Source organism: Miniopterus natalensis, chromosome 2 (assembly GCF_054644295.1).
Source record: "Miniopterus natalensis isolate mMinNat1 chromosome 2, mMinNat1.hap1, whole genome shotgun sequence".
NCBI classification, from domain to species: domain Eukaryota; kingdom Metazoa; phylum Chordata; class Mammalia; order Chiroptera; family Miniopteridae; genus Miniopterus; species Miniopterus natalensis.
The window spans coordinates 36,952,861-36,967,281 of NC_142082.1; the positions used below are offsets into that span (position 1 = coordinate 36,952,861).

The 14,421-nt window shown below is 36.5% G+C and overlaps 1 protein-coding gene and 1 non-coding gene across 2 annotated transcripts in view; one reads left to right on the top strand and one right to left on the bottom strand.

Annotated features, from left to right (window-relative positions):
- Window positions 1-315: 315 nt before the first annotated feature.
- The window catches only part of RAP2A (RAP2A, member of RAS oncogene family), a 30,693-nt gene continuing 16,587 nt past the window's right edge, over window positions 316-14,421 (bottom strand). The window contains exon 2 of the mRNA XM_016203821.2: window positions 316-3,679. Coding sequence (XP_016059307.2) covers window positions 3,442-3,679 — 238 coding nt within the window. The 3' untranslated portion in view covers window positions 316-3,441. The remainder of the gene's footprint in view (window positions 3,680-14,421) is intronic.
- Window positions 12,552-12,658, top strand: LOC148093670 (U6 spliceosomal RNA). The gene has a single exon (XR_015714184.1). It is a non-coding gene; the product is annotated as a U6 spliceosomal RNA (small nuclear RNA).

Sequence of the window (14,421 nt, forward strand, 5' to 3'; positions counted from 1 at the left end):
AACAATAAACTGTTGTTAAATTTTGAATAGTCAGTTGTATTAGAGCTCAACAATTAACTGTGAACTATATTTATCTCTGGGAAACCCCAAATCAATAATGATAAGTCTGTTTCCAAAACCCACTGCAGTCATTCTTGAAACCCTGATCAAGATTTAACAGATGCACAATGACACATTAATTGAAAAAAGAAAAGACCCCCATAGTCTTTAAGATTTGATTGGCTAAGGAGACAATTAAAGCTTACCCAGTGCTAACACAAGACTACTGAGACAACAAAAAACTAAAAAAACAAAAGAAACAAAAAAGCCAACAGCAACAAACAAAATAAGCACTTATATATTCACACATAAAAAACCAACATTCCCACTGAACAACTCTTAAAAACAAACAGCAGACATCCTTAGGCAACATTTTTTATATAGAAAAGCAAGTATCAGTAGTTTTACCACAGAAAAGTGATGGCAACTGTAGCGATTAGAGTCAAGTTCTGTCCTAATTCTACAAACCAAAGAAGAAAATCATCAAAGCACCCTTCAATAGTTTAAGAAAGATTTTATGTAATACTTTTGATGCTGGCTTGTTTTGTGTAAGTTGAACAAAATGAAAATCTTCAGTTACCATCGCTATCACAGCTTAAAAGAACCAAAAAAAGTTGCAACATAAAAGAAAAAAAACTTTAACAAATGTTGCCTTTGTATAAAAGTAAAACAAGGCAAAACAAAAACAAAAAACCTTATCAAAATAGCTAAAAAAAAAAAAAAAAGTGGGTCTTTGGATTAAACCATAATATTTTTAAGGCATGTTAGAAAAACTTCCACTTATCTAGTTGCTAGTCTGATCAGGGCATAAAATAATAGCGACACAAGGTCACCAACTTTTCTCTGTAGCCACTATTATTTCATGTGCCAACAAATTTAATCTTCCTGTTCTTAAGCTTTTTATTAACATCTCAACAAGCACATTCATTTGAGCTGAGTTATATTCAAAGCAGATGAAATACCAACAGTAAGAGCACACGAGGGTTTCCCGTTTCTGGATATCATCGTTTACGCTTTGTCATTAATATGTAGGAAACACTGTGATCAGGCAGCCAAGTCGGTTATTATTAACATCTTTACAGTAAAAGCCCACTTTATTGTCTGACACAAACACTTCTTACTAAAACTCCAATTTTTAGATAATCTTTTCCACCTTACATTTTGCCATACCTTTCATATTATTAAACTCATTTTTCTTGTCTGCATAGCAATCCATGATGTAAAACTGTAGAATCTTTACAGATGCTTCTAATATGGAATCTTAGTTGTCACAAATTGCTGTTAAATATGAAATTCTAAAAAACAGAATCACTCTGAGAAGTTAAAGGCTACAGAACTCAACCAATTCACTAACAAATATTTCTATTTCGGTAGAGAAATCATACTTCTTGAACGTTTGCATTTCTCTACGCATTGAGTCAAATCAACTTTTACACAATGAAATTTGTTTCAATGAAATTGGTTAGAACATTTTGTCCTATAAACAAGGTGCTTCATTCATAATTGAGGTTTCTAAAAAACCTATACTGAAGAATGGCAATATTCACATCTCAAAGACTCAACAACCATGGCCTGGTTTTACCCATGTACCTGTTTTCTCATCTGTGAGAAGTGACTACCTGCCTTTTTCCTATCCTTCAAGCATAATGCCAGTTTACTCAACACTGAGGGCTACCAATGACCTCAATGATGTATAACAAACACGTAAATAATTTTTAAAAAGATGCTTTTGATACACTATATCTGCAGCACAGATTCTCAGTATAGACAGCCATCTCTGACTTGTGCCAAATTCTTAGGAACAATAAACACACATGCACACACGAACATACACTATTCTCTCAGTTACACACATAGACCAGAGGTTACTTGCACAAGAGGGTGAAACAACAAAATGTGGGGCAGTATGTAGATCACAGGCTCGGTGATATTGCAGTTCTGAAGGCCAAATTTATCTCGAGAATCAGCTCAAGGTACTCTCTTCAGCATTTATGACTCAAGTTAAAAACCTTTCCTACACTTGATTGTGAAACTTATGCATAGGTTTTTCCTGTGCCATTAGTCATGCAAATGATAAATACTTCTCGGCTATAAAAACCAGCAATGTCGGAGCTTGAGCACCTTTTCAAAACAAAATATTCTCTAGCTTTATTTGCCAATTCAGTAATCAGGGCAAAACTGTTATAAGAAAATCTTTATATAATTCTCCAAAAAAATTAAAGATAAAAGATTTTTTTTTTTTTTTGTCCCTTACCTTCCACTCTATAATTATGTTCTACTTTTAAGCCCAAATTATTTCACATGGTTATTCAATCTTTTTAAAGGCTTGCAATAAAGCTCTGCTACAGCAAACTTGATTTTGAAAGCAGGTTAACCAAGAACCACACCACAACCATAGCCCTTAAAGGCAAGAAGGAATTTGCTGCTTTAACAAACACAAAAATGCAAGATACTTGTACTGTCCTGTGAGGTTTATGCAAACGGGAACATGTGGATGCAACATGGCTTCATTTTCCGTACACGATGGTGCTAGTTCATCTACTACTAGAATGCTTCTTGTTAGTAAGGCTGGGCAATCGCTTTGCATCACAGCTGCTTCCTTCTTGCTCAGTAATGTAATCAAGACCATACCTGCTTGGTTAACAGAGGGGGGGTGTCTGTGATTTTATCTGGATCAAAACCTTGTGAGAGCCTTCGTTTTCTGTGGCAAAGCAGCCGATTTTACACATTCTAAAACCAGATTGTACTTTTACATAACCTGTTTTGACTTTTGCTCTATCAAGGATCGATGTATGAGTTAGTTCTGTGTCAGAAATTAGGATAACATCTACAATTAAGCATCACTTTTGGAAAACAGAAATGTGTCAGTTGAGCAAAGAATCTCTCCCTGTAATGCTGTTGGCAGGTCAGCTGTTATCTTGACGGAATACATTGGTTAGAAGCACTATCTCAATTCCTGAAATTCAGTACTCTTGTAGGAAAATATTTCTCCTTTACTTATTATTATTTTTACAGAAGATAAAATATTTTAATTGTAGTGGTCATAGGAATTCTTCCGGTTTCTCTCTCATGATTATTTTTAATTTATACAATAGTTGCTTCGGTCATCTCAGCGACAATGCCATCATAGCTTTCAAAGGAGATCACCCTGTAGATCGATTGGCTATGCCTCAAAGTTGCAGGTGTGTAGAGAAGACTGAGGACAATGGTGAAAACTGTAGTTACTGAACCCAAATGTTACTCAGAGATATCAACGGACAATCACTGCTGAATTCTGAATGAGGGCTGCTATTTCACTGTAGATTCACACCACACATCCTGCAAGCTCCGCTGTCGGGCAGACGAGGTTTGTATCGCCTATGATATTGGGCAAATCCTGTCCAGGACAGCCATTTCTGAATGCTATTGTATGTTACATGCAGAACAGCATGGGTCATCTTTGTCAGGCTGTGCAGCATAGTTCATCTGCCTCACAATTTCTGCAAAGAGTTCGTCCACCATTGTTTTACTCTTAGCAGAAGTCTCCATAAAGGGGCAGCCCCACTCCTCAGCAAGGGCTCTGCCTTCATTGGATGACACTTCTCTCTCACTTTCCAGGTCCACTTTGTTCCCAACCAAGATGACTGGCACTTTCTCATACCTATGAGAAAATAAACACAACATGCATATATTGTAAAGTCAGCACAAAGTTCAACAGGTAAGATATATTTTCTCTTTTTTCAGTATATTCTGCTACAAATATTCTCTTTTGTTGCATGAGAAATTATTTGCCCCACTGGCTTGACATCTACCTGAGAGTGTTCAGGAACTGCTCCCACAGTGGATCATAAATGGGTTTTTCAGCCTGGCTGTCATGGCTCAGTGGTTGAGCGTCGACCCATACACTGGGAGGACACTGGTTCGATTCCCGGTCAGGGCACATGCCTGGGTTATGGGCTCGATCCCCAGTGGGGGGTGTGTAGGAGGCAGCCCATCAATGACTCTCTCATCATTGATGTTTCTCTCTCTCTCTCTCCCTTCTCCTTCTCCCTTCCTCTCTAAAAATCAATAAAAATATAAGAAATGGGTTTTTCAAAATTATGTTTTTAATTAATCAATTACATATCCTTTAAAATCAATTTACCTTTCCAGATATACTTGGAAAATTATTCTCAGAATAAATCTTCTTAGATGGATTAAACTTTTTTTAATATATGAGATGCTTACTCAAAATGTCTTTACTATGCTCTGTAATATACAAAATTGATCATATTAATAAGAAAAAAGCTGGCAGAAATCATTAGGATGAAAATCATCAAATGAAGCTAAACTCTTCCCCTTTATAAAACTTATACATTAGCCAGTTGAAAGATAATTATGGTTCTTTCCAGTCTGACAAAGATGAAGCATTTCAATCATTAGCTTTATTTGATGTTATCTATTCTTTGCCTTCTTAACTAGCATAGGTGTGTTACAGACTGCATGTTTGTGTGTCCATTGCCCATATGTTGAAACTATTTCCCAATATAATTGTATTTAGGAGGTCAGGCCTTTGGGAGGTAATAGGGTCGTGAGTGTAGAGTGCTCATGAATGGGATTAGTAACCTTAGTAAAGAGACACCATTGCCTCTACAGCCACGTGAAGCCACAGCAAAAAGTCTATGATCTAGGGGAATGATCCCTTCTCACCAGATGCTGAATCTACCAGAGCTTTGATCTTGGACTTTCCAGCCTCCAAAAGTGTGAGAAATAAATTTCTGCTCTTTAAGCCACTTAATCTATGGTACTTTTGTTATAGCAGCTAGACAGGGCTAAGATAAGGTGTCTCTGAATAGACATGTCTGGTAAAAGCTAAACTAATAAAGATAACAAATGATATGAAAGGAACAAAGCAAAAAGATCCTACATCACTTTGGAACCTAAAGATGATTCTTTCTACAATGGCTACTCACTGTATAAAAATACATGGTGCTACTCTGCATATTTATTTACTATTCTTATTTATGTTTGTTCTAAGAAATGTTGATAATATATTTTCATAAGTTTATCAATTTTACTTTACCATCATTTTAAAAGCTTTTTGTGACTTTAGTATAAATCAGCATGTGTATGTGTGTGTGTGTCTGTACTTTCCCCTAAGCAGAATGCACCTCTAGTTTATAAAAGAAGTAAACTGCAAAAATGCACACGGGTGATAAAAAATGTGACTGGACACAGCTCATTTGTTAGAAGAGAAAACTACATAGTCAAGACTTTACTGAGGCAGGAGTTGTATAGAATTTTTATCATTCAAGAAAAACAGGCAGGAATGTTAGAGACAATACTTCTACAATTACATCATCCTTTCAAGATGGCTCTCTCCACTCACCCTAAAGTGTAAAGCAAACTATATTCCCAACAGAATCTCACTTTTTTTTCTTTGGCACTAGATCAAACCGAGAGTGGTCTCAACATGAGGGCACATTCTAGGCAGTGTGCCATTTAGCAATCTGAAATATAAAAACAACTTAAAGATGAGTGGGGAGAACAACATGCACAGTAAAAACTAGAATCTGGATATTACCATCTTGCAAAAAATGGATTTGGACAACTCCGATTTATATCAAAGAACTTTATATGTGAATTTACTGTATACCAGCTCTGCCTATGCTTTCTGGCCTCAGGTCATACTGAGGACTCTAAACACAGGGTTTTATACATCTAGGACTCTTACACACAGTCAATTATGTGTACCCCTTGGCCTCTGGGTGGACAAATGGCAATGAGAATGAAGTTGCATTACAAAGCCTATATACATCAGCTGCTTCGCACACAAGCCCTCTTGACCTGCCATACAGAGCAGCTTTGCAGGGAGCCAGCACTGCCAGTCCTGTCAGGACAATGTCAGTTCCTAATCTGTTTTAATTGCAAAGACATAAATGCATTTTATTTTTCTTATGAGACTATATATATATATATACATATACATATACATATACATATATATATATATATATATATATATATATATGATCTCAATCACAGTGTGCTTCAAAATGCTTTGTTTGGCAGTGGAGTAAAATGAACATTAATTACTTCAGTAAAAGTGGTTGAATTTAAGTTAAAAATTAATTTCAATCTGTTTACAATACTTAATAATAAAAAAGAAAGTGATAAAACATCATTTTATAATATTTGTAAGCAATATTGTAATACTTTTTAGTTGTAATAGAATATTGTTTTATATGTAAAGAAATATTTCTTATATATTTAATTAAAAATTACAAATACACAGATTTTCAAAACTTGTGAACTAGCACACTGTTTGAATCAAGAATCTGAATAAATCTTACTAACAGATTCTCAAAAGAGCAACAAAACACTGCAAACATAGGTCCACATGTAATAGCATTTAATAATTGTTAAATAAAAATGGTAATTTAGTCAGTATAAAAAAACCTGTCCATTATATCACTAACCAAACTCAGTGGTCTTTTCTTTTTTTCTGATTTTGAGAGTACATTTATTAAAGCTGGGGACAGTGAAACAAAGGAAGGGCTTAGGATAGAAGAAGCAACAGCAGAGTGCCTAGGCGGGGCTGTTCTGACCCTTTAGAAACAAAGAAGTGAGCCACACAGGGCAGTGTGGACTCACTGAGAAGTAAAGGTCACAGTGACAGAAGTGAGCCAAGGTGGGGCTGCTGTTAGCTCACTGAGAAGTCAGAAAAAGGAGCCCTGAAGACAGGTTCAGGGGGTTGGTCTGGGACAAGCTGCTGCTGTCCACTGCTCCCCTGGTTACAAGTCTCGTGGTGACCCTTAGAGTTTAGGAGAGAAAGGTAAAGATGCACGAGAGTGAAGAAAGGACTCCTGAGAGGGAAGAAACGTGTGGGCGTGCTTCAGAGAGGGCCTGCTCAGTGGTCTTTTCTAAAACCAAGATGCTCAAGATGCTAGAGAAACTCAGATTCATATCCTCAGAAGACTTTAAAAGACTGAATAAGATCTTTAGGAAGAAACAATACTATGTACATTTCAGAATACCAGTCAGCGATAATTTTTGTCTCTCTGTAACACTAAAATAGGAGACGGTAGAAAAGATATAAACTAGGATTTGGAGGCTCAGTGTCCAGTCCTGCCACTGAGAGGCTGCAAGACAGAGAGCGCATCATTTACTCTATTCACCTGTATTTTACTACCTTGTCAGCAAAAAAGGGAACAAGAATATCTGTTCCCACTTAACACAAAAAATTGTTGAAAAGGTCAAAGGAGATAAATGTAGGAAAAAAACAAGGGTAGTGTTTCTTTTCCCTTCTGCACACTGAGACCACAGCTTCAGTAAGTTAAAAAGTAGGAGATGCACCCAGCTGGGCATGGCTCAGTGGTTGAGCATTGACCCAGGATTCAGGAGATCGCGGTTCAATTCTCGGTCGGGGCGCATGCCCAGGTTGAGGGCTAGGTCCCCAGTTGGGGGTGTGCAGTAGGCAGCCCATCAATGACTCTCTTATCATTGATGTTTCTCTCTCTCTCCCCTTTATCTCTCTGAAATCAATAAAGATATATTTAGAAGAAAAAAAAAAAAGGAGATGCTAATCAAGGGAGGTGAGGAGCTCCTGAGGAAGGGTGAGCCAAGTCAGGGTGCTAGTGTGATGTGGGTACAAACAGGCAAGAGAAAGATGGAATCAAAAGGAGGACAGCAGCCAAATGACGTCCAGTCCCCAAGGTGAGGATCACAGTAAAGAGGAACTAGAAAGTGGAACTGCCTTCCCCAAATACTCATACCTGTGGGGAAGGGAATCTAAGGTGGCTGTGGATTGGGATGACAGAATGGAATCTATATGCGGAAGTAAGATTTGGAGAAACGTGGACCCTCCGTAAGGAAGATGAGTGAGAAGGAGAATACAAGAAGCAAAAGGTTGTGTTGACAGAAGAGAAGAGTGTGTGAGGAAGCTGGTCTTGCTCTCTGCTGTAGAAAGATGGTATATCAAAAAACAAACACTAATTTGAAAGACTATATGCACCCTTATATTCATTGCAGCGTTATTTACAGCAGCCAAGATTTGGAAACAGCCCAAGTGCCCACAGTAGATGAGTGGATAAAAAAGCAGTGGGACATTTACACAATGAAACACTACGAGGCTATAAAAAAGAAGGAAATCTTGTCGTTTGGGACAGCATGGATGGACCTGCAAAGTATTATGCTGAGTGAAATAAGCCAGTCAAAGAAAAACACCAAAATAAACTAACAAACAAAATAGAAACAGACTCAGAGATATATAGAATGGACTGACAACTGTCAGAAGGAAGGGGGGCTAGGGGACTGGGTGAAAAGGTGAAGAAATTAAGCAAAAACAAACAAACAAACAAAAAACAGACACAGACAACTGTGGTGACTGCCAGAGGGCAAGGGGAGTGGTGGGAGATCAGAAGAGGGCAAAAGGGGATAAATGGTGGCAGAAAGACTTGACTTTGGGTGGTGAACACACAATGCAGTATACAGATGATGTATTATAGAGCTGTACACTTGAAACCTATATGGTTTTTTTAAATTAACCAATGTCACCCCAATAAATTCAATAAAAAATGTAAAAAAATTAAAAACAATAAAAATTAAAAGTACAGAAAACAAACAACAACAATAACAAAACACCCAGCTCAAGTACTCCAATTGCAGAATTGCCTCTAGCTAGTTCTGTGAATTTAGAAAATTAATCTCTTGGTTCTTCAGTTTCTTGAACTTTAAAATGAGTTGGACTAGAGAATTTCTAAGATGTTCTTAAGTTCTGAAGTTAAATATCAGAAAAGATACAGTGGGTCACTCCCATAATCAACACAAATCCTTTAGTGAGTAACTGCTAAGAGTTTAGCACTGTTCTAAGAATAACACCCAACAGGCTGATCTTTACAAGAGATATGAAAGTGCCTATCAGGAGGAAGGCAAAAAGGTAGGGGAAAACCTCATCAGATTCCGTGGGGTCACAAACCAGCAGAGACTTTCAACTCTACAAGCAAAGCAGCTACTGCCAACATGCTGACTCATCGGGCAGAAAGTACTCAGGACCTAGGCAGTTCCATTTCACTGACAGTAATGTTCAAACACAAAAATGTGGGATGGTTTTAACTATGTGAATACTGAAGGCTCTATTGAAAACTGTTTATTACTCGTTATTTATGCAACGACAATCAAGTATCATATATTTATTCATCCAGTTAACATATATTTATTTGATAAGAGCCTACTATGTGCTAGATACTATTCTAGGCACCTATGATACGTCAATGAATGAAACAAAGATATCTGCCCTCACAGTAATGATAGTCTAGCAGAGGAGACAGGCACCAACAATAAACATCAGCAAATCATAGATTTACTGCAAGGTGTTAAGTACAATGAGAAACAGAAAATGTAGATCAGCAAGGGGCTGTGGGCACAGGTTCAATTTGAAATTAGATGATCAGAGTAGGCTTATTGGGAAGGTGGCCTGTGAGCAAAGATGTGCAGGGAATAAGGGAGTCTGCCAAGCACGAATCTGGGGGAAGAGTATTTTAGGCAGGATATGGACCAGACAATGTGAAAGCTGGTGGGGTGGGCATGGTTGTTCAAGAAACAGCAAATGGCCTGTGGGGTGGATAACCTCTTGCAACTTCTGCAGTGCAGGAAACTTGCTCATTTGAGGCTAGATAGAACTGAGGAATCTGGGTAGCAGAAGTAGCCTCAGCAGAAGTAGTCTCAGTCATGTATGTGACATTATGACAGGGCCAATTATACTGTTTAAGAGGACTAGGGACTTGGTTAGTGGTTCCTTTCATTTCATGTCCTATAGTAAGTAACAGTTGTCTATATGAGTTGTCTTCATTTTTTTCCTTTTCTAAAGATCATTTGGGAATAAAGCTGAAGATGCAAAGTTCTAAAAATATTTATGGATTATTGTTAACCTGACCATGAGCAGGATACCATCTTGTCCACATCTTAAACATTGGCTGGTTTCTAATCAAGTTTAGTGCATCTTCCTTGATATTTCCTTTAAGAGCATGACCAGGGTGATATAGTGGCTGCTGTTTATAGTCTGTGGACAAATACTTGTTTTATTAACATGAATTTTTATATCGTTTATTGTATTCACGAGCATGATTACATAATATATTAATAAATAAAACTAGTTCTTTTAAGCAGCTCTGCTTAATGCATTGAATGAAACATCAGAAATACTGGCTTGAGTATCACTTAGCTGTAGAACATTGATGGGCTTCTCAGTGAGGCTGCTTTGTAAATATGAATAGTTAAAAGCATCTGATGTGTTTATCAATCAACCTTATACTTTCTTTGTTTTTGGTAGCTGTCCTGATACATATCTATTTGTTATGTACATGTGCATGTGTATTTTATTTTGGTTATGTCTAAACTTGGCTGACCATCAAAATAACTCGAGAATTTAAAAAATACTGATGTCCAGGCCCTACTCCAGAGCTACTGAGGCTGAATTTACAGGATCAGGACCCAGGAGGCTATAAAATATATATATCACTGGCTGGTGTGGCTCGGTTGGAGCATCATCTCATGTACCAGAAGGTCTAGGATTTGATTCCTGGTCAGGGCACATACCCAGGTTTAGGTTTGATCCCTGGTCGGGGTGTGTATAGGAGGCAACCAATCAATGTTTCTCTCTCTTTCTTTCCCTTCTTCTCTCTCTAAAATCAATAAAAATATATATATATTTGCTCTAAAGACTGTGTAGTTCAGCAGGGTTTGGGAATCACTGGCCTAATCTACTACTTTGTGATCCCAAACAATATTGTATGTCTATAGTTCATGGTTTTACACTGTAGTAAGTCCAGAATCAATTCCTTCTTCCTTTCATTTATTCACTAATGATAATTTGTAAACAGATACCACTACTGTCAGTGTCTTTAGCTTTCTTTTGAGGGTGTTGTAACATTAAAAGGCCATCCTTCACATGAATTTTATCATGCTGTTTGTCTTTTTCACAAGCAGCTTAAAATACAATTCTCTTTGAATTCAGAAGTGAGAATCAAAAAGATTTTTATAGGTCCCCTTGTTCAGCCTTCCACCCATTGTTAAAAGTCTCATCTATTGAGGGAGTCCCGAGGCAAAATGTCAAAACATTTGATGTTTCAATCACTTCCGTGACAACCTTACCAAATGGTTATGTTTGAACATCTTTAGTGATGCAACCCTCATGTCTCAGGCAACCCATTTGTCCTTTCTGTCACTTAGTTAAATATTTGTGCTAAAAAGTTTACCCCTATCAAATGAATGAGCTATATAATCTGTAACATCCTGTCCTTTCTTCTCATAGGTTCTAGTGCTTTTACCCTTTAGAATATAAAAATCTTTCCTTTTTTCTTTTTTGAATACATTTTTTAAAATTTAATTTTTTGTAGAAATCTTTTCTCCAAAATTAAAATTGGTTTTCTTCCTTTTCTCCTTGCTTGAATTAAATAATACTTACTAATTTAAATAGTCTCTGGAAAGAATTAAATAAGTAGAGAAGAAAAGGAAAAACATTCTTACTCTCACCACCATGAGAATAATCACTACAACTATTTTGGTGTATATCCATTTAGACTATTTTCTTATACCTATCTATATAAACATAGATGTAAATTTTTATATAAAAAATACTGATATTTAGTAGCTTCAATTTTCATTTATTATCATGGAGCTTCCCATTTCAATATATAATACACATTATATTAATGGCTAAGTAGTATTCCATTTTATAGACTCTATTCTATAACTGTACCATAATTTAATTATTTCTCCCCCATTGACACATATAAAGGGTTCTCATCCCCTCATTTCTTTTTCCACTAACATAAATAACAGGCTGATGAATTACACCTGGAAGTGTGATTTCTGTTTCAAAGGTATACATAATGTGTGTGATGCCATTTGAACCAGAAAATTTCTTTTCTAGGTTAGTTCATCACACACAACGAATCTCAATGGACATCCAGAAATATACACTAAAATCAATAGTGTGTAAGTTAAGAGTGCCTGTTTCCCCACCTTTGGGATTGATATTTTTAACCTTCCAATAAAGTATTATGGCAGTTCTGCAGAAAGGACTGTTTCTGGCTGGGAGTTGCAGGCTTCCACAACAGCATGCTAGCATGAAACATCAATACGTCTTGCAAGGAAAACATGAGCTAAATAAGGTTGCCCACTTCCTCTAAATTGACTTGTTCTGAAGTGACTAAATATTTCATCTTAAAGGGCATTTCTGGTAATTTAGCTTGAATAATGAAAAGAAACCACAATCTTTTGCTCTTTCTCTTGGTTACAGAATACATACTGAAGAAGAACAGAGAAATTATAAACATAATGTAAAAATTAAGTAAGGAGAGTAATGATACTAAAAAGATATTTGAAGCTATCAGGAGTATTCCATACCAATGTAAATAAAAACAATCTGCTTTCACAGGAATCAGGAGTTGACATTTATCAGAAGATGGATTCCTAAACCTTTAATTGTGAGGGATCAAATGATCATGACTATGCAACTCAGGCATTTTGAATGTTTTTAAAAGCTGTTGAAGATGCTTGCTTTGGCAGCACATGTACTAAAGTTGAAATGATACAGAAAAGATTAGCATGGTCCCTACTCAAGGATGAAATGCAAATTCATGAAGCATTCCATATTTTTAAGACTATCAGCTGACTTCTCAACAGAAATTTGCAGGCCAGAAGGGATTGGCACGAAATATTCAAAGTGATGAAAAGCAAGGACCTACAACCAAGATTACTCTACCCAGCAAAGCTATCATTTAGACTAGAAGGACAGATAAAGAGCTTCCCAGACAAGAAAAAGCTACAGTTTATCACCAAACCAGTATTATATGAAATATTAAAAGGTCTTCATTAAGAAGAAAAAAAAATAAAAATATGAATAAAATGGCAATAACTACATATCTATCAATAATCACTTTAAATGCGAATGAATTAAATGTTCCAATCAAAAGACATAGGATGGCTGAATGGATAACAAAACAAGACCCTTACATACCCTGTCTCAAAGGGACTCCCTTCAGCCCTGGCCAGGTAACTCAGTTGGTTAAAGCGTCAACCTGATATGCCAAGGTTGCAGGCTTGATCCCCGTCAGGGCACATACAAGAATCAACCAATGAATGCATAAATAAATGGAACAACAAATCGATGTTTCTCAAATAAAAAAAAAATTAAAAAAATAAAGGGATGGAAAAAGATATTTCATGAAAATGGAAACAAACAAAAGCTGGTTAGCAATATGTACACCAGACTGAATAGACTTTAAAACTAAGGCTACAACAAGAGAAAGAGACAAAAAGAGACCCAGCAATTCCACTTACGGGTATTTATTTGAAAAAGCCCAAAACACAAAATTGAAAAGACACATACGTCCATATGTTCATTGCATTATTTACAGTAGCCAAGACATGGAAGCAACCTAAATGTCCATCAATAGATGCATGGAAAAGAAGTGGAGCATATATACAATGGAATATGTTTCAACCATAAAAAGGAATGAAATTTTGCCATTTGCAATAACATGGATGGATCTAGAGGGTATTTTGTTGAATGAGATAAGTCAGACAGAGAAGACAAATGCCAGAAGATTTCACTTACACGTAGAATCTTAAAAAACAAAAAACAATAAATGAACAATGGGAAATAGTCTATTAAATTGGGTCAACTGGATATCCATATGTTAAAACAAAACAAAACAACAAAAACCCTGACCCTCTTATCTTATACCACTGATCACTCATACAACTTAATGAGCAATGAATCAGAGAATGAAAGTCGTATCATAAACCTTCCAGAAACCATAAAATATGGAGGACAGAGCTTCATAACCTTGAGGTAGAGGGGAAGGATAGTAAACAGGCGCACAAAAAAACCATGAAAGAAAAGATTAATAAACTAAACTCCATTAAAATTAAGAATTTACGCTAATTAAAAGAAACTACTAAGCAAGTCAAATTGGGGAAAGGTAATTGCAATATATATATCTGACAAAGGACTTCTATCCAGAATCTAAAAAGAATTTGTACAAAACATAAAAAGACAATACAATTTTTTTAAATGAACAAAACACCTGAGTAGGTTTTTTTTTTTTTAAACATATCTTTATTGATTTCAGAGAGAGGAAGGGAGCAGGAGAGAAAGAGAGATAGAAACATCAATGATGAGAGAGTCATTGATGGGCTGCCTCCTGCACGCCCCCGGCCGGGGATCAAGGGCATAGCCTGAGCATGTGCCCTAACCAGGAATTCAACCTCGATCTCCTGGATCCTAGGCCAATGCTCAATTGCTGAGCCACGCCCTAGCCCGGCTAGTAGGTATTTCTTAAAAGATAATCAAGTAGTCATTAAAAATATGAAAAAGTGCTCAACGTCATTATACACCAGGGAAACAAAAACTAAAAC